This window comes from Dermochelys coriacea, chromosome 10 (assembly GCF_009764565.3).
Source record: "Dermochelys coriacea isolate rDerCor1 chromosome 10, rDerCor1.pri.v4, whole genome shotgun sequence".
Taxonomy (NCBI): domain Eukaryota; kingdom Metazoa; phylum Chordata; order Testudines; family Dermochelyidae; genus Dermochelys; species Dermochelys coriacea.
The window spans coordinates 2092842-2112504 of NC_050077.1; the positions used below are offsets into that span (position 1 = coordinate 2092842).

Consider the following 19663-nt stretch of genomic DNA (forward strand, 5'->3'; position numbering starts at 1 on the left):
GGAAACTGACCCCAAGAGCTGGGCATCTTACGTAAGCGAGTTTCCAGTGACCACTGGGGTTGTGGTAAGTGAGGCTAATGCTGCTTGCCAGCAGCCACTACACTGTCTTTGCAGCCCGATGGCTTGGGCTGACTGAGGGAGAGGGGGCACCATCTGTCCAGAGAGGATGAGCAGGGCAGAGAAACCCCTTGAAAGTTTTCTACTGAATGCATCCGATGAAGTGAGCTGTAGCTCATGAAAGCTTATGGTCAAATAAATTTGTTAGTCTCTAAGGTTTCACAAGTCCTCCTTTTCCCTTGAAAGAACGTCATCTTTGGAAAGCGAGCCCAAGGGAATGCTTCTGTCTCCTGTGGGAGGGCCGGGCTAACAACAGGCCAAGGAACCCTCCCATCAGCCTTGCAGACTAGAGCAGAAGGCATCCCTTGTGGTGATGGGGAAAGTGATGCAGGCTGGTGGAAGGACTTGCCCCTGGCCACACGCTTGGTTCGTGGCAGATGTCTTGGAAGTGCCTGGCTCCCAGGCCCATGGTTGTTCCACTACCCCATATGCTGCTCAGGTCGCAGAACGCTAGTGCTGCAAGGGAGGGTGTGTGAGTGCTGATACTGCGAGCCCAGTGACCTGAGTTAGGGGTGTTTGTCCGTGCAGGCTCAGAGGATGGGAGGTTTGCAGGTGAAGCAGGGAGCCACGGATTGGAGATCACACAGGGTTTTGTGCACTGGAAAAACAGTTCAGAGGTAGTGTGATGTAAAGATGGGTACCCCAGAGCACTAATTCCAATCCAGCCACAAATTCTGGGGACCGGACAACTCCTGGATTGGGAATAGGGTGTGTAATCTTTCATGTTGAGTTCAAAAGGTCGAGTCCTGCCCAGAGCCAGACGCTGGATGCCCCAGGTGGCTGAGTTATGGGTTCTTTAACCTCAAAGTCACTGGACTAGACATGGTCAAGGTCAGAAGTGACCCACATATCTCTGTCTTCCTACCTCGGCTCCTCCTTTGAAGGGGCATGTATGATAAGTGGTACCCTGGCTGAAAAGCATCAGCAGTGCCAATTAAATCAGTTTGTAATTGGCCACCCAAGTCAATTCATGGGAAAGGCCTGAAGTGGTGAGTCCCCATTGATTACTAATTAGACTTGTTTCCTGGGTTTGTGCCTTTGGCAGGGATGCACACAGAGCCATTTTTTTAAAAGGTTGATATTTGCCAGTTGTTGTTAGAGAGCTTATTCCTTCACTCTCCCACTTCCCTGGTCCTTCTCGCATGAACAGAGAACAACAATACCCGAAGTCCGAAGGTGCAAACAATTCAATGTTTATTGGGGTGAATGTCCAGCAAGCTTAAATCCAAGTTCCTTTTTCCTTATTTTCGAATCCCAACTTACTTCCTGTTTGCCCCTAATTTATACTATAATATTCTTAGCTATACCTTAAGCAATCATTCTAATGAAATGTACCTAACCAATCCTAACATATTGTAACATGATTAGCTAACCAATTATACCCACCACCTTAATTAGTTTACACCCAGCAAAATTAATTATACAGCAGACAGAAACAATCACAGAACCAGACAGAGACCATGCAAATAAATATAGCAAAGTGGGAACTATAATGACAAAACAGTACAGAAGTGAGGATTTCACAACTACATCTATAAAGACACAAGGGTTTCCCAGCTGTGTCTATTGATAAGTGAGTTCTTACCAGACAGAAAACTATCAACCTAAATTTCCTTTTACATCTCCTAGGCTCTTCCCTTTCTCTGGAGGTGATAGATCAGATCCCCTTCCTGACAGCCCCAGATTGACTAGTTTGGGATGTGAGGAGGTGACCGGTCACTTCCCAGCTTACGGCTGCCCCTGCTGCCTAGCCAAAGGCCTTGGCCTAAGCACAGGGCCTCGGGCTGTCACGGTGAGAGAAGGGCCCCTACACAGATTCTTTCTTGTATACCTCTATGACTAGCTAAATGATAAACATGGACCTACATTCTTAGAGTAGGGGCCTGTACAGACAGGCCTGAAGATCTATATCCTAACAGTTGTAAGTAGATTAAACCCTCCAATCAGGTCTCTGGCATGGGCCGAGGGCAGCCCCCGAGGAGGCGCTGGCTGGTCAGTGTGTTACTGCTAAGCCAGCACCGTCTAGGGTTGAAGGGGACGTTGGTAAACAAAGGGCAGGCTCCCACTGAATAAATACAACCGACTACGCCCTTCCCATCCCTAGGGGTGGGCCTTAGGAGCAGGGTAAGCCTGTGACTTCAAAGGGGCTCCGATTACAAACCCTCTCCTGGGGAGAGGGGGAGGAGAAGGGGGTCTGGGGTGCCCCTGCCAACCACATCCAATATCTGGGTGGCACTTCTTAGGCACAGCTCCAGGGTAACTCCCAGTTTCTCTGCAACTGCTGCTTACAAGAGGTCATCTTCCCTCCAAGGACGTTACCCCAACCCTGGCTGAGGCCCTGGTGGCCCGAGAGAAACCAGGCCTGTTCGGGCTAGGGAGAGAAATGGATCTAGTCTGATCCACCACAGAGCTGGGCAGGTCCCTTGTGCACAACCAGGAAGGGAACAGCCTTACTGCTAGAGAGCACTTTCCCCTTCCCACCTCGTGCCCACGCCACCTGTCAGACACCTCCCCGCTGGGCTCCCCGTTACGTGGCTCAGACCTGCCAGGCCGTTATGGTTCCTCTGGGTGTGCCTGGGTACTGCCCCCTGCCCCACAACAGGGGCATCCCTGGAGCCTGTCTCTGAGTCCATTCAGGAGTCTGTTCAATGCAGGGGTAGCCAGTTTCTCTCTAGTTACCTCTTCCACCTGGGCGTCTTGGCCCCTGCCCCTCCAAGGCTGTCTCTACCTTCTGTGCTGCCCCCAAGGGATCTAGGTTCATTGTCTAGGTTGAGGAACCATCCCACCAGCTCACCCCCTTCTCAAGATGCAGGGTCCTTAGCAGCTGTGATTTGCTGTTTATTGTGAAATCAAGTAGGAATCATGGGCTGTCACAGCGACTTATGCTTCCCTAGAGGAGGAGCCTGGTGCCACCCCTCTTGCTGTTCACCCTGCAGGGCAGTGCCAGGGTTACTTTCTGCTAGGAGGATGCTGACCCCAGGGGAGGCTGGGTTGTGGCAGAGTCTGAAATCTGCATTTCACACCTCTGCCTCTCCTGCCTTTCCAGTGACAGTGCCCAGGAAATGGCAGTGCCCTGGGGGCAGGCTGCCCGCTGTCCTGCCTGCTTTACTTGAGTGCCGTGTGGATGGAATGACCAAGGAGGTGCTGATCCTGTTTGCTGTGCGATCTCTGCTCAGTCTTTTCAAGTGGGAGAAAGGAAAACAATTAGTTGACGTCACCTGTGTTGGAGGTGAAAAATTGGTTTGCCCTGATTGCATTGTGACTGGCAGGTGCCTTTTCATCCTGAGCTGAGTGACAGATACAGGCCATATCCCCTCTTGTGGGGCCGCAGGGCTGGAAGCAGCTGCCGGTTCCCTAGTCAGATCCCCTGCCACAAGAGATGGGTGCCTGAATCTTGCGCCCGGTACTCACAGAACAGGCCTGGCCTTTGACCCTGTCAGCAGCACTAGGGTGCACAGTGGGGACACAGGGTCGTTTTTACTGCCCCAGCCCCCTTCCTTTGGCTGTGTGTTTGGGAAGTGCAAGGAGTTCCTATGGTGGAAGATGAGCGGCAGCCAAGCGGTGTCAGCCTCCCTTCTCCCCGAGCACGGCACTGCAGGAGAGTAGAGGTGTGAGGACTCCTCGTGCCAGTTGGACAGTGGACTCTGCGTCCCTGCATCCTGAACGGGAGCTTCTTGTCCCATTGGACTGGCAGCTCTTTGGGGCAGGCCTGTCTCTCGCCCTGTACCGTTGCAGCGCTCGGCTCAGTGGGGCCCAGTCTCCACTGGGGTTCCCGGTGCTGCTGTAACACCAATAATAATGAACACTGGTTGCACTACAGGTGTAGGTGTATTACTCTGCAGGCATGAGCGGACCCATCAGCCTTCTATGTGGTCTAGCCCCTGGAGGGGGGCAAGGCCCATTTGGGTTAACGTGAGTCATGCAGGTTTCTGAGATGGGTCTCAGAAATGCAAGTCGTTCGTGAATGTCATGTAGCACTGGCTAAGAGCCAGGTGTTGTCGTCATTAGCGGCTGAGGGATTTCCTGGTGTCACCGTGTGACAATGTGATAGTCCAAGGGGGAGAACCTAAAAGGCTAGTCCCGGACTCCTGGCCTTGAACGCCAAAGCCCTTCTGGAGCATTTCCCTGCCCCTGCTCCAGGCTCTTCTCTTGGGCCCAGGCAGCTGCTCTGGTTCGGGGGAGGCGCTGGGCCCACTGACAGCAGTTGAGATGTAATGGAAAGGGATCTTTTCTGCATCAGGGAGCCCATGTACATCGCGATAAAGCAGCCAGCCAGCTCCACTGCAGGGCACAGCAGGCTCTGGAGTGTCTCTGGGGCAGACTGACCCGTGCATCTGGCAAAAGCATTGTTCTCAGCAGAAATGTCTCGTGTTCAGTCAGTTATTTCTGCTCTTCCAGGAAGAGCAATCTGGGCTCCCTGCCTCCGGAGCTGACTGCAACCTCACCTGCCTCCTCTCTCTGTGGCCAAGGAAACGGAGGGTTGTGTCAGACGAGTGTCAGGTAGGAACTGGCCACCTGGTCATTGTGGGTTGTGACTCAGTTTCCAGAGGTGGCAGAGTAGAAATGCTGCTGGGCCCAGGGGGACAGCAAAGGGGAGAGACGGGGCCCTGCTGCAGGCCAGAACCTGGGTGTCTCAGGACAGGCTCCAGCAGTGACCCGAGCCCTGCTGTGCTCGTCAGTTGCAGGGTGTCACTGGGAAAAAGAAAAGGAGTACTTGTGGCACCTTAAAGACTAACAAATTTATTAGAGCATAAGCTTTTGTGAGCTACAGCTCACTCACGAAAGCTTATGCTCTAATAAATTTGTTAGTCTCTAAGGTGCCACAAGTACTCCTTTTCTTTTTGCGAATACAGACTAACACGGCTGCTACTCTGAAAGGTGTCACTGGGGACATTCACAGCCCACTTAGTTGTGATCCAGCTGAGGGCTGCTTTGCTTTAATGTTCCTCCAGTGTGTGGGTGTCACGAGTTTGTCGTTCTGGGGGGCTCAGACCTGGCCCGCTCCCAGCAGTGTTCAGCCCTTTGTACAGGGACTCTCTCACACTGAGATATTTTGTCCCACCTCACCCCCCTCCTTGGTACTAGCCCTTGTCACCAGAGCTCACTGGCCCTTGACGTGACGTCTGTAATGCTGCGTTTGTGATGGGTCAGACCAGGACAGGAAGGGGTTAATGGTCCATTCTGGACATGGGCTGATGCTGGCCCCATTCCCCAGTACCTGCCAGCAGTGTTAAGCCTGGAGGGAGCAAGAAAGGAGAAATAGACCTTGGTCTGGGGCAGGGCAGGGAACCGTAGGAGCAGCCCTGCCTGGGTGGGCCAGGCTCAGGCTGGCCTCTGTCATCATATTGTTCATGTGTTTAACAAAGTCCAGCCCCAGGAAGGGCGAGTTTTGGGCCCGTGCTGGGCATGGGGTATGTCTGGGGGTGGGGTGGGAAAGGCACCTGCTCCCACCATCAGAGACCACTCAGCATTTCCGTGGTGACGGGCTCACAGGAGGCTCAAGACTTCAGCGCAGGTCAGAGGAAGGAAGCCAGAAATGGGGGGATGGAGGGGGGGTGAGCGAAAGGGAGAGGTGGTGGGAAGAGGGCTCTTGTTTCGAGGTAAATGGACACAAAACCTCTAGGAAACGGGCACAATGCCAGCATTCTCCTCCCCAGCCCCATGGCACAGTCCCTCGTAACAGGGTGTATGGTGCAACAGGCCCAGCCAGTCACAAAGCCACAGAGCCCTGAGCTTCTCCACAGCATCTTTCGTCCTGTGCCTCAGGCTGGCGTGACCAGCTGGTCATACAGACTGTGCCATCGTGGAGCCCTGGGGCCATCGTGCACGGAGCTCGTTGGAGACATGCCTGGGGCCCTGGCTTCCCTTCCTGCTCTGCCGTGACTCCTCCAGCCTCTGGCTTCCTCGGGGATGGAGGGCAAGGCCTGGCCTCCGGACCCGGGGGCCGAGCTCTCTGCAGTCAGGTGCGCTGGGTGCCTCTCCGTGGTGAGCATGTGGCACTGGCTGTCACAGGGACAGGAGGGGACTAGGCTGGCGGGGCCACGGCCTGTTCTGGTTCGGCTGTTCCCTTGCTCTTGTGGAATGTGTTTCCCTTTGACCGTGGCAGCATTTCCCCGCAGGGCACTAGGTGCTCATAGTGAGCAAGAGGGACCATTTGGCAGCCTGCTCCAGATACATCAGCCTTAACCAGGAGGGCAGCAAGGGGCTTCCTAATGGCCGGACCTGGTGGCTCATGTTCTTATTTGTTCTGTGGTAGCTCCTGGAGGCCCCCGGCAGGCGTCAGTGCCCGGTTGTGCTGGCGCTGCACAAACACGCAGCAGAGACCCCCGCCCTGGCAGGCTGACAGTCTCACAGGCGACGGCTCTGCCGGTGAAATTGGGCTGGGATTGGGCACTTCAGGGGAAATGGCAGCGGGGCTGGGCCGGGTCAGTGAGGGACTCACAGCAACCTCGGAGCATCTCTCCTCCTGGTGTCTAGGGCCTGCCATCTCTCAGGCTAGCAGTGAGGCACATGGGTTGCCCTGAGCTAGGTTTGAGTAGGGCAGGGATTCAAACCCACAGCTCATAGTACAAGCAGAGATGCTGATCAGCCCTGGCAGCCAGGAGCCAAGTGCAGGGGACTGCTGCAGCCCCATGGGCCACATGGGGCGTGGTGGAGGGATGGGGCAGTTCAAGCCTAAGTCTGTTCCAGGCAAATGTAACCCAGTACATTCTCAGCCCCAAAGGGCCCTGTGCGAGTGGCAGGAGCAGGAGTCCTCCCAAAGGGCACAGGCAGGTTAAAACCAGGCACTTTGATTTCTGCCTGCCTCCCTCCCTTTGTTGCTGAGAACCCCTGAGAATGGGAAAGTTCTGATTTGGTCTTTGCCGTTTACTCTGTTTTACTCTCCGCATTTCCCCCAGGTTGGGCCATGCTGGTTCTCACCACTTTCTCCCTCAGGTGGTTGTGCTTTAGCAAAAGGTTCCCAGGGCCACAGGGCGCATTAACCCAGACAGGAAAATCCAGCCCCAACCTTGTTTCGCTAAAATGTAAATCAGACACTTCAAGCCCTGGACTCTGGGAGCCCTGTCACCTGAAATACAGAGCGTGGCAGCACCAAGGAGAAAATACCAAAGGCCAAGTCCTGAGGTCTGGGCTCAGGCAGATTTCTCTGACTTCACTTTGACTGTGAGGACAGCAGGTCTTGGCCCCTGAGAAGCTGTGCTGTGCCCATCTGCTGCTGCTCCCATCAGGGTGTGAGCCCTGGGGAGCTGGGATCACACATCCCTGTGAAACGCTGTGAGGCTTTTACGTGCAGGGCGGCCTCAACTCAGATTACAGGACACTGTGTTCTTGGGGAAGGAAGAACAGACCTGTTTTGTGCTTACAATAATGTTGCAGGGGCCTGGAAGAAGCTCTGTGGAGGCAACTTGACAAGGACAACACCTTCCCGGGATGTCTTGCAAAAAAGCCACATGAGCCCGTTGCTTGGTCTCTACGTTTATTTGCCTGGCAGGCTATTTCCTAGTGCTCCTGCCAGCCCCAGGGGGCTAGGAGGTTGGAGATTGACATGTACCAGAATACTGGAAAAAGAAAAGGAGGACTTGTGGCACCTTAGAGACTAACACATTTATTTGAGCATAAGCTTTCGTGAGCTACAGCTCACTCCACCGAATGCATCCGATGAAGTGAGCTGTAGCTCACGAAAGCTTATGCTCAAATAAATGTGTTAGTCTCTAAGGTGCCACAAGTCCTCCTTTTCTTTTTGCAAATACAGACTAACACGGCTGCTACTCTGAAACCTGTCAGAATACTGGAGCAGTTTTTACATTTAACTGCAAGGCTATCGGCAGCATTTGCTCTCAGGCTGAGTGCTCAATTCTGCCTGCCACTGAGCTCCACTCGAGAGGGGGCCACTTAAAGCTCGCTGATTCTGCACTAACCCAGTTCTGGGGTGAGTCACAGCAGCCATGGGGGTGCTTTAACTTACTGTAGTAGTGCATGGCCCCTAAGGGAGCCCCCTACCCTGGCATGCCTGCTCACCAGGGGGGCTGCTGGTGCAGGAGCGAGATCAACTGGCTTTATGCCAGGAGTGTTCTGTGCTAGAAAATTACAACCTTTGTATTGCCAGAGTGTGACCCCAGGATCAGGCCCTGTGAAAGTGGTGAAAAAAGGGTGTGTTTATGATGTGAGAGTATGGCTCCCAAAGCATCCAGGGGGCTGGAGGCAGAGGGTGCTGGACCCAGGTTCCTAACATTAACGCTGATCCCTGCCTTTGTTTCAGCCAGGGTCCCATGTCCTGTATAGCATGTTTGAGCCCAGGCCCTGGGGACACTGACCCTCCCCACCGCCACAGCTGACAGGGAGGCGGGGGACAGTTTAGCTGGGCAGGTGAGGCCCTTATGATTCAAACCAATTTCTCTATGTATGAAGCACAGAGGGCTGCTCAGGTTAGGTAGCTATTGTTTGGTTTGATCTGTACTGAGTCAGGGCTTCCCTGGCATGCAGAAGCAGAGGGGATTGGGAGCCCAGGAGCCTGGGGAGCGGAAAGAGAAAGCTCCCGCCACAGTAATTCCTAGTCGAGGGTTAGGGGAGCCTTTGCCTTGGGCTGCATCAGAGCAATGTGCCCGAGTGTCTGTCTGAGGAGCATCCATCACCTGGCACGGCCCAGTTTGAAATCCCTGCCATCCCCACGGCAGACATAGGAGAAACAGAAGAGAAAAAGCCAGGGGAAAAGAGATTCCACCTCATAAGGAGGGGTCAGACCAAAGGTCCATCTAGCCCAGTGTCCTGTCTTTTGACAATGGCCAATGCCAGGTGCTTCACAGGGAATGAACAGAACCAGTAATCATCAAGTGATCCATCTCCTGTCACCCAAAGCATAGGGTTGCATCCCTGGCCGTCCTGGCTAATAGCCATCGATAGATGTTTTTTCCGTGAACTTACCTAAAACTTATCACCTCTTTCACTTTGCTGTTTAGCCGTGGTGGCATTTTATTGGTCCTCTTGCTGTTTTCTTTAATTTGTGGTATACATTTAGTTTGCGCCTCTATTAAGATGTTTTTAAATAGTTTCCGTGCAGCTTGCAAGGATTTCACTCATGACTGTTCCTTTTAATTTCCATTTAAATTAGACACCTCATTTTTGTGTAGTTTCCTTTTTTGAAGTTAAATGCTACTGTGCTGGGTTTCTTTGATATTTCCCCCCCCCACAAGGATGTTAGGTTTGATTACATTATGGTCACTATTACCAAGTGGTTGAGCTATATTCACCTCTTGGACCAGATCCTGTGCACCACTTAGGACTAAATCAAGAATTGCTTCTTCCCTTGTGGGTTCCAGGACTGACAGCTCCAAGAAACAGCCATTAATGGTGTCTAGAATCCCGGCCTGAGGTGACATGTCCCAGTGTAGCGGGGTGGTTACCCCGCTCCTGAAATAAGAGGAGTGAGAATAGCTGGGGGAAGCTGAGTGAGTAGCTGACCACAGGTGTGGCCAGCTCAATCAGGGTCCAGCTGGCTCTGGAGGCCAGGAGCTACAGACTCTTTCTCTAGCTGTGGACAGAGAAGGACCTGACTGCCTGGGAGCTCAGGATACCGGGAGCAGAGCAGGCTGGGGAAAGGCAAGAGGTGCTGGGGACCTCCAGCCTGGTAAGTTCCCAGGCTGCAGGCCTTGCTAAAGGCCAAAGCAGGTACTGGGGTTGCAGAGGTGCAGCCTGGGGATAGGCAGAGGCAGCTGGTCCAGCCTCCCCTTGCCAATGATGAGTGGCCATGACATGAGATGATGGCTGGCAGTAGCCATCAAGGTGAGGTGGGTTTAGAGGGTTGGGGGTTCCCCTGGGAGGGGAGACCCAGAGTGTGGGGGTCCTGTGGGGCAGAACCCTAAGGTAAAGGGTACCCGGGTCTGGGAGGGACACGAGGGCCTAAGGTGGGTGAGACATGGGCCAGAAGGAGGCGATCCAGAGCTGGACAAGAGCTAATTCCCAGGACAACCAGCAGGAGATGCTGCGGTGGTGAGTCTTTGATCTGCTACACACAGTCAATATGGGGATAGTTGAATTCCCCCGTTATTATTGGCAAAGAACAAAACGACTCTGGCCTAGTGTGGAGCTCCCAGCCCTTCTCAGGACACAGCAATCGACTTGGGGCCTTGGGGAACGTCTCTTAGGAGCTCTCTTCCTCCTTGAACTTGAATCCATATAGAAACATGCAGCTTCTGCTGCTCTGAGCTTTGATCCTATTGCTTCTCCTTCCCCCTATGCTCGTGTTGTGCTTCCTCCCTCCCCGGTATCACAGAAACGTCAGCTGTGACCCCAGAGCTCAGGCTGCTGAGATTCGCCCTGGGATCCCTCTCTTGGTTGGTCATGAGCTGAAAAAGTGGCTGGGAATTAGGGTGGGTAGAAGCCAAGCCAAGGGAATGGTGGCTTAGCTGTCAATTTCCTGGGTTTTCAGTGACTGCACCAGTAGGAAATGCATGTGAGAAGCCTTGCGTGAAAGTTCACCAAGATGTTTGTGTGGGATAGAGACAGATCCCTGCACTGAAGGGCTAACAGTTCAACTCAGACCAGTGCGATATGATGGATGAGGCTCAGAAAGCTACAGCACACTTGTAGCGAAGGAGCCCTTGGCTCACCCTGGGCCTGGAGATAACCACTGGCTGGAATTCCTGCCTGCCTGCCAGCTGGTCTGGTCTCATTTAGCTGCCAGGCTACTCAGGGCGGAAGGGTGTGTCAAATGGGCGCAAAGCGCTATTGTCTTTGCGGCACTCTATCTGTATTCTAGAATAAAGCGATACCATTAATAAATAATCTGCACCAGCTGCAGCAGCAGTGCTTGGGCACCAACTGGCTGCTGCAGGACAAAAAACAAAGGGAAGGTTGCATAAAATCAAAGGAAGGAAAGGAGGATCCCAGTACAGGGCTCAAAGGCATTATTATCGGAGCCCTGCTGATTCATCTGTGCCAGCAGTCCCGCCCACAAACAGTGCCCTGTATGTCTAATCCCTCTCGCTGCAGTGGTGAGGGGGTGCGGATCCAAGACTAAGCATGGAAGTGCTTGAGGAGGAGCCCTGTGACATTTCCACAGAAAACAATGGTCTAAAGGGGTCACTTGTTAGAATCACTTGTCTGTCCCTTCTGCTCTCGCCCCTCTCCCCAGGACTCAAAATGCTCCTGTTTTCAGCTGGAGAACCCTGTTCTCTGCATGCAGAAACCGCCAGACGAGACCAGAATTGCTTGATTTGCCAAGTTTCAGAGTAGGAGCCGTGTTAGTCTGTATTTGAAAAAAGAAAAGGAGGACTCGTGGCACCTTAGAGACTAACAAATTTATTAGAGCATAAGCTTTCGTGAGCTACAGCTCACTTCATCGGATGCATTTGGTGGAAAAATTGCCAACTCGCAGTAGAGTGGAAACTTCTTTATACCACTGCTGTCCCTTCCCTGGGTTTTGGTCCCTTCTTTTCACTTATGCCCCTCACATCTTCCTTGTTTCTGAATGTAACCTTGGCTCAGAGGGCTTGGCTGTATTTCTTCTGAGTCCCATCTTCTCTTTCCCTCCCTCCAGGGATTCCTGTTTTACAATCCAATGAAGTGAGCTGTGGCTCACGAAAGCTTATGCTCTAATAAATTTGTTAGTCTCTAAGGTGCCACAAGTCCTCCTTTTCTTTTTGCGGATACAGACTAACACGGCTGCTACTCTGAAACCTGTTTTACAAGGTCATCTAAGGACTTCAAGATCCTTAATGTAATTACCAGCCTTTTCTTATCTTAATCACCCTGCCTGTTTGTAAACAAAACACTGTCTCCCTGCCCCAGGGGCACAAGCTGGGAGAAGCACCTCTCTGCAGAACTCACATGCCACACTAATACTGTGCAGTTAAGAGCTCCCCTGTGAGCCCACCTTGGCGCCCTTGATCACTGTTACCAACTCTGCTCCTTGCGGATCCCAGCTACTGACCAGGCCTCGCCAGTGAGATGTGAGAGGATCACTGCACAAGGTGCTGCGGCTGGCTTCCTTTTTATGAAGTTCTTTGGTTATTTTTGCTGGTGTCTCATTCTCTGATGCAGCAGATGGCAAAATCAGTGTAATAGAGACAAGTCTCTTCTCCCTCATAGCACATGTCTGAGATGCCCACTTGCCTTAAGGGAAGTTGTGCTGGGCCAAATAGGGCCATGGCCTTTCATATCTAGTACGGTCCATTGCTTCCAGACTATCCACTAGAGAGGAGAGCCATGCAGTGATCAAAGTGGAGGGGAAATTTGGAGATTATGGTGGAAGAAGAGTCATTGACACCGTCAGCCCAGGACATAGCTGCACTGAAACTGTCAAACAGCACTGCTAGTTGCATTAGCAAAGAGACTGAATACAGAGCGAGTGAGAGACCCGATCTGGGATACTGGGGGAAGAACTGGTCAAGGGCAGGGTTCTTTGGAGAGAACCCTTAGCACTGACTCGGTGCATTGTGCTAGGGGCCACTATGCTGTTGGAAGTTCTGTTTTCCCGTTCCCTCCGAGGTGCCTACCCCATTCACGATTATTGAAGATGCATGGTACTTTATGCAAGAGGGGAGGTGCAGTTATCTCCTATCCTGGCTAAATTTGAAACTGGGCAGTTCCATTCTGCTGTCCCAACTGTCCCCTGCGGTTATAAAGCTGATGCTCTTCACACTTACCTACGGCGCTGGGGATGGATGCTGGGCTCTGCTCCAACAGCAGTGGTGGGAGAAGTGATTCCCCCTCCCCCAGCTATGTGTGTCCAACTGAGACTCTAGTCATTGTTACCAACAGCCTGCTGCATGCCCCTCTGGTGAGCAAGACGTGCCTCTCCGGTGGATGCCCATGCAGGAAGGAACGCCTCTGGTCCCCAGTGAGCTATTTTGCTCAGTGGCAGGCAGGCATGCACCCGACCCCCAGCAAATGCAAGCCAGCTTGCTTCTGTTTCAGGGCAGAGTACACGCTAGCTAGAGACTTACACAGTGACACTGTTAGCCCACATCAGCTGGTACCTGCCCAAAGGCCTGCTTCTTGCAGCACCCGGGCATTGCTACTGGACACCTAAGCTCCATGTTCCAGTGGAATGGGTTCCTGCTCCCTTTATACCATGACAGGGAAAAAGGCCCATATGCCAGGTGTGTTCTGGCTCTGCCCTGCGAGCTGGCTGGGCCTAGGGCCCCCATGAATTTGCTAGGAGCTCTGCTCACTGCTCGCATGAACTGCAAACAGGGGTGAGGTCAGTGTTTTATATGTTAATTTACAAATATATCTGCCCTGGTTTCCCCTCCCCATTAACAAGACCAACTTCATGTAACCCCAGGAGTGTGAGGATGACTCAAAATACAGCCCCATCTGATTCAAGGCACCTTTGTAAGCAGTGAGCTGGCTCCTCCCAGGAGACTCTGCTGCTAAGTTTAAATAAATACTGGCTAACTGGTACCTCAGGCTAGAGGCATTAAGATCTTTTCTAGAAAGGACTTGAGAGTTTATGGCTCAGCCGAAGCTGGAGTGCTGGACACAGGTTAGGAGCCGACACTAGGCCCTGCAAGTCACTAATATTGCAGCCAATGGCTCAACTAGTTCCAAGAAATCTCCAGCCTGGCCTAGGGGCTCTGATCTTTGTAGAGCAGGTCTGACCCCCACCAATGCTCTTGGGGCCCATTCCCTCTTGTGGCAGGGCCCTATGATAGCCAGCAGTTACACAGTACTCATAAGGCTTGGAGCAATAGTGAAATCTCCTTTTGTGGCTGACCCCAGCTATCGTGGAAGCACAAGCTGGGAGAAGGCAGCTTCCTAAAGCTCTGTTTTTTGTTACGTTTCTGAGCACTGTTTATATTTCAAACAAAGCATCTGAGCATGGCGTAATGCTGCCAGCAGTCCTGGCCCATCAAAGGCAGGGCATTCATGGCCCACAAAGCAGTATGGTGGCAGAATGCAGGGTTGGTTTATTGTTTAAGCAAGTGAGAATGTTTTTAAAAGGTTCCTGAACAGAGGAATCCAGTAGCGGAGTCTCCATTGCCCCCAAAGCCAACTAACTCCACTGTGGCAGTTTGTTCCAGAGCTGTGCAGCAAAGCCTCCTCTTGGAAGTTGTGGTTCATTCTACTGTATCAGGCTAATTGTAGACACCAGGAAACAACTCCCAGGAGGCAGTGGTGGCAGGCACCAACCTAAGGACACTTCATCATTCCAGTTAGTGCAGCCAGCCGGCAGGCAGAGGTTCAGAGATGAGCCTGGACAGAGCGATGCTCCAGAGGACAGAGGTTAAAAGGGCCAGATCTAGGGGATTTTAACAGGGCTGTGTTTGTGAGGTCTTCGCTGGTGACTTGGTCTTTAGGCCCTGGCAGAGGCCACCTTAACAAAGACAACAAAACAGATGGTCATTGAGGCAGCAGCGTGGCAGCTCAGTATGATAAAAGGGGATTCCACGCAGGCATGTGCCTGGGCAGCCCTGCACCTGCAGGCCCTGGCTGGACAGCTGGGCTAACACCCCACAGCACCAGGCAGCTCCATCCCGGTGCGCGGAGAGCCATGGCACGTCCCCTAGCTCATCCAAAGGGCTTTTGACTATACCCCCTTAATTCCACCACCCAAAAGGGTTTTCCCCTTTATTTAGTCTTCCTCCCCTAACTTCACGATGCCCAGGTGTGGTCACCAATCAAGAAATCCTTGTGAAATGCCCTGTGTGATGTTGAGACTCTGAAGTGGACATCATGGTAACATGCATAGAGCTGGACCCTTCTGCAGGCTCTCTCTTGCCAACCATAGAGCTGCCTTGGTAGCATGGGTGCCACTCTGCAATGAGACTTAACATGTTACTGCAGCTACCTAATGTCTAACTTCCATGTGATCATGCAAGAAGCTCAGCAGTTTGTGTCTGGGCATGTGATCTTCCAGGCGTCAATCTATGTGCACGTGCATGACAGCTGCAGAGTACATAGCTCTTGCTTTTCTAGGGAGAGGCCATGAGGGGAATAGACAGGAGGGTCAAATCCTTTCAGCAGTTAAGCTCACTTAGCAACAGGACACTATGTCCTCCCATGCCAAGAACATCTGACTTAATACTTGCTCTGCTTAGGTGAAAAGGCAGCAGGCCCTGGCCCATCGTCACCTTTTCATCACACTAAACTCAGGCAAGGTCACCCAAAGGAGAAATGTACAGTAAAGCTCTTTAAGCCTCCAGTGACATCTGGCTCCAGGCCCAGTTTCACAGGGTTTCTTAAATATAGTTGCACCCACTGAATGGATCTGGTTAGCGAATGCAGGACCAAGTGTTAAGAGACCCTGGAAGTGGGTTTAAACCAAAAACTGAATTTCTCCTGCCATTTTGTTGCTCAGTAACCCAATTTTGAGAGATCCCTTTGTAACTCTTCACAGCTTTGGATTTAATTATTTTGAGTAACTTTATCATCTGCAAATTTTGCCACTTCACTGTATACGCCTTCTGCCAGATCATTTATGAATATGTTGAATAGCACTGGTCCCAGTACAGATCCTTGGGGGATCCTGCTATTTACCTCTTTCCACTGTAAAAACTGTCCATTTATTCTACCCTTTGTTTCCTATTTGGTAACCTGTTACTGATCCATGAGAGGACTTCCCCTCTTATTGCATGACTACTCACTTTGACAAGGTTCCATACCAAAAGCTGTTAAGCAAAGGCTTTCCGAAAGTCCAAGTACACTATATCCACCGATATCCACCACCCTATATTGGAAACTTACTGACCGCTATTCCTACCTACATGCTAGCTTTCATCCAGATCATACCACACGATCCATTGTCTACAGCCAAGCTCTACGATATAACCGCATTTGCTCCAACCCCTCAGACAGAGACAAACACCTACAAGATCTCTATCGTGCATTCCTACAACTACAATACCCACCTGCTGAAGTGAAGAAACAGATTGACAGAGCCAGAAGAGTAACCAGAAGTCACCTACTACAGGACAGGCCCAACAAAGAAAACAACAGAACGCCACTAGCCATCACCTTCAGCCCCCAACTAAAACCTCTCCAACGCATCATCAAGGATCTACAATCTATCCTGAAGGACGACCCATCACTCTCCCAGATCTTGGGAGACAGACCAGTCCTTGCAAACAACCCCCCAACCTGAAGCAAATACTCACCAGCAACCACACACCAAAAACACTAACCCAGGAACCTATCCTTGCAACAATGCCCGTTGCCAACTCTGTCCACATATCTATTCAGGGGACACCATCATAGGGCCTAATCTCATCAGCCACACTATCAGAGGCTTGTTCACCTGCGCATCTACCAATGTGATATATGCCATCATGTGCCAGCAATGCCCCTCTGCCATGTACATTGGCCAAACTGGACAGTCTCTACGTAAAAGAATAAATGGACATAAATCAGATGTCAAGAATTGTAACATTCAAAGACCAGTTGGAGAACACTTCAATCTCTCCGGTTACTCGATTACAGACCTGAGGGTGGCAATCCTTCAACAAAAAAGCTTCAAAAACAGACTCCAATGAGAGACCGCTGAATTGGAATTAATTTGCAAACTGGATACAATTAACTTAGGCTTGAATAGAGACTGGGAATGGATGAGTCATTACACAAAGTAAAACTATTTCCCCATGTTATTTCTCCTCCCCTCCCCACCCCCCAGTGTTCCTCAGATGTTCTTGTTAACTGCTGGAAATAGCCTACCTTGCTTGTGACCATGAAAGGTTTTCCTCCTTTCCCCCCCGTTGCTGGTGATGGCTAAACTCTCCTTACAGTGTGTATGATAAACCCCATTGTTTCATTTTGTGTGTGTGTGTGTGTGTGTGTGTGTGTGTGTGTGTGTGTGTGTGTATAAATCTCCCCACTGTATTTTCCACCAAATGCATCCGATGAAGTGAGCTGTAGCTCACGAAAGCTTATGCTCAAATAAATTTGTTAGTCTCTAAGGTGCCACAAGTCCTCCTTTTCTTATATCCACTGCATCACTCTTATTCACATGCTTGTTGACAACCTCAAAGAATTCTAATAGATTGGTGAGGCACGATGTCCCTTTACAAAAGTCTTGTTGACTTTTCCCCAACACATCATGTCCATCCATGTATTTGGTAATTCTGTTCTTTAGAAGAGTTCCAACCAATTTGCCAGGTACTGAAATTAGGTTTACCAGCCTGTAATTGCCAGGATTATCTCTGAAGCCTTTTAAAAAAAAGTCACATTAGCTCTCCTCCAGTCACCTGATACAGAGGCTGATTGAAGCATTGGGTTACATGCCACAGTTAGTAGTTTTGCAATTTCACAGGAGTTCCTTCGAACTGGTGGGTGAAAGCCATCTGATACTGGTGACTTGTTAGTTTAATTTATCAATTTGTTCCAAAAACTCAGTTATTGACACCTCAATCAGGGAAAAATTCGCAGATTCCTAAAAAAGGAATGGCTCAGGTGTGGGAATCTCCATCACATCCTCTGCAGCGAAGACTGATGGAAAGAATTTATTTAGCTTCTCTGCACTGGCCTTGTCTTCCCTGAGTGCTCATTTAGCACTTCAGTCTTCCCGTGGCCCCACTGCTTGTTTGAGAGGCCTCCTGCTTCTGATATAGTTAAAAAAATTGCTGTTAGTTTGTGTCTTTTGCTAGTTGCTTTTCAAATTCTTTTTTGACCTGCCTAATTATATTTGATTTGCCAGAGTTTATGGTCCTTTCTGTTTTCCTCACTCGGGTTTAAAGGATGTCTTTGCCTCTGCCTCTTAATTGCTACTTGGCAAAATTGGAGGGTTCTTACCTTCATCAGCTGTTTATACCCACCTTCCATTCTCTGCCTGGCTGGAGTTAGTAGTCTTTTTTTGGCTGGGGCCTGTTATCACATTAAAGCTGAATGAATAGTTTTGTGCAAGGTCAGTAAGTGTTTATCAGAGCTTTTCAGGACAGTTTCCTGTCAGTGGCCCTAGAATTTTATTTTTCTGTTTCTAGGTATACAGGTGAAACAGACAGCAACAGCACAAGTTATTCTGTTTCTGGTGATGCAAGAGGCTCTTTAATGCACTCAAATTAAATGCCTGGTAATAAATAGTTCAGGTGCCTCTCTCTGAACAATAGAATATGGAATGAATCCATCAACACAGCAGGAACTCAGTGCCCTTGGCAAAAAGCTTACTCTGCTTTCAGAGCAATTTGATTTGGAAAGTTACAACTTTCAAGTCACTTGACCCGTATAAGAGGCTTTTAATTTATGTACAGTAAAAAATACAAACAAACCAGACAGTGGTGTTACATTTGATTAACCGTAGTTACAACACACTTAGTATTTATATAGCTGATAGTTAGTTAATATGTGTCAGAGCCCTACGCGATACAAAACAGCTTAAGGCCCGTTGCTACTATTCTCACCACCACATGCCTACAACACCATTGCCATGCACCCTGGCTCCCCGGTTCATGTAAGATACCCTACAGAGGCTCCCACATTCAGCAGGGAAGGGGTAATGTTAAGTTTAAATACAATCTAACAAGAGGAGTCTGTTTATCCTTGGCAGGGCCCACCATACAGGAGTCAGGTGTGTATAGTTTGTAACCTTATGTGAGTTAGGCACACAGGCTACCTCCATAAGAATTATGCCTAGCGTCTGAACAGTGCCCAAAATGCCACTCTACTTTTTCTAGGGATTTTTGATTTTTTCACGTTATTTTTACATTGCAAGTAAGAGCTGCCAACAGGCTGTGCCCCATGCAGCACTGCAACCCTGGACAAATGCCACATGCTCCCACTTCTGGTTCCAGATAATTCAATGCAGCAGAGGGCATCCTCTTTCCATAATCCCATCTGACTCTTTAGGCTGCATGATGCTCAGAAGGAAAATGGGCATCAGCCACGAAAACTAACCCTGCAAGGCGTCTGAGATTAGTGAAGGTAAATGTCCCCTACTGCTGGAAGTAACCAGATGATGAGACGTGTCCCTTCAGACAGGGCAGAGAAAGCCAAGACTCTGCCCATAGGCCTGTGGGGTAGGAGTCAGGGAAGCTAAGCTTGCTTCAAAGCTTTCAGTACCCAAGGGAGGCAGAAGATGGTTCTACTCTTAGTGTGGGACAGAATCTCAGTCCATGGGCTAGAGGGGAGATGGAGGAAATCCTGGCTCTTACAGAGTAAGTATTTACAGTAGTCACCCTTAATGAGGATGTTGGCCACACAGCTACTCTGTTCAAGAACGAAGGTTATTTCTAACAGTCAGACACAATGGCTTTGAGGCTGAATAGAACAGATGTGTGCAATTCACTTGGGCTAGGAAGTATTTACAGTAGGATCCTGCCTCATTGCTCAGTTGCAGCAGGATGCATTAATCTAGTGGGAATTGTAACTGCACTCCAACCCCAAGACGTCGAATGGCACACCTCCCAGACAATATGGAATGAAATACATTTGAGTAAATATACTAAGTTTAAACATGACATAGCAACTTTTCACAAGGTTCTGCTTGCTGGAGCTGTAGTGTTAATAGCACAGAGTGGGGACATGCCACTCTAAACAGCAGAGCTCACTAAACATCCCTCCCATCCCCCAAAGCTCCCTGTAGTGCCTTTACTTTTCTGAAACACAGTAAATAGGCTAC

General features: G+C 50.5%; 1 protein-coding gene and 1 long non-coding RNA gene across 4 annotated transcripts in view; one reads left to right on the forward strand and one right to left on the reverse strand.

The window, feature by feature from the left end:
* LOC122455988 overlaps positions 1-19663 on the forward strand; it is a 26230-nt gene continuing 6567 nt past the window's right edge. For both annotated transcript variants that reach the window (XR_006274567.1, XR_006274568.1), the window contains exons 1-2: positions 1-64; positions 3164-3346. This is a non-coding gene — a long non-coding RNA (uncharacterized LOC122455988). The remainder of the gene's footprint in view (positions 65-3163; positions 3347-19663) is intronic.
* Positions 14003-19663, reverse strand: part of DCTN5 (dynactin subunit 5) — a 16620-nt gene continuing 10959 nt past the window's right edge. The window contains exons 7-8 of one of the 2 annotated variants that reach the window (XR_006274566.1): positions 17503-17651; positions 14003-14434 (exon numbers count right to left, since the gene is read on the reverse strand). Coding sequence is in view for 1 of the 2 variants with exons in the window: in XM_038419560.2 (XP_038275488.1) it covers positions 14414-14434 (21 nt within the window). In the remaining variant the exon portion in view is untranslated. The remainder of the gene's footprint in view (positions 14435-17502; positions 17652-19663) is intronic. The other variant, XM_038419560.2, reaches the window with a different exon arrangement.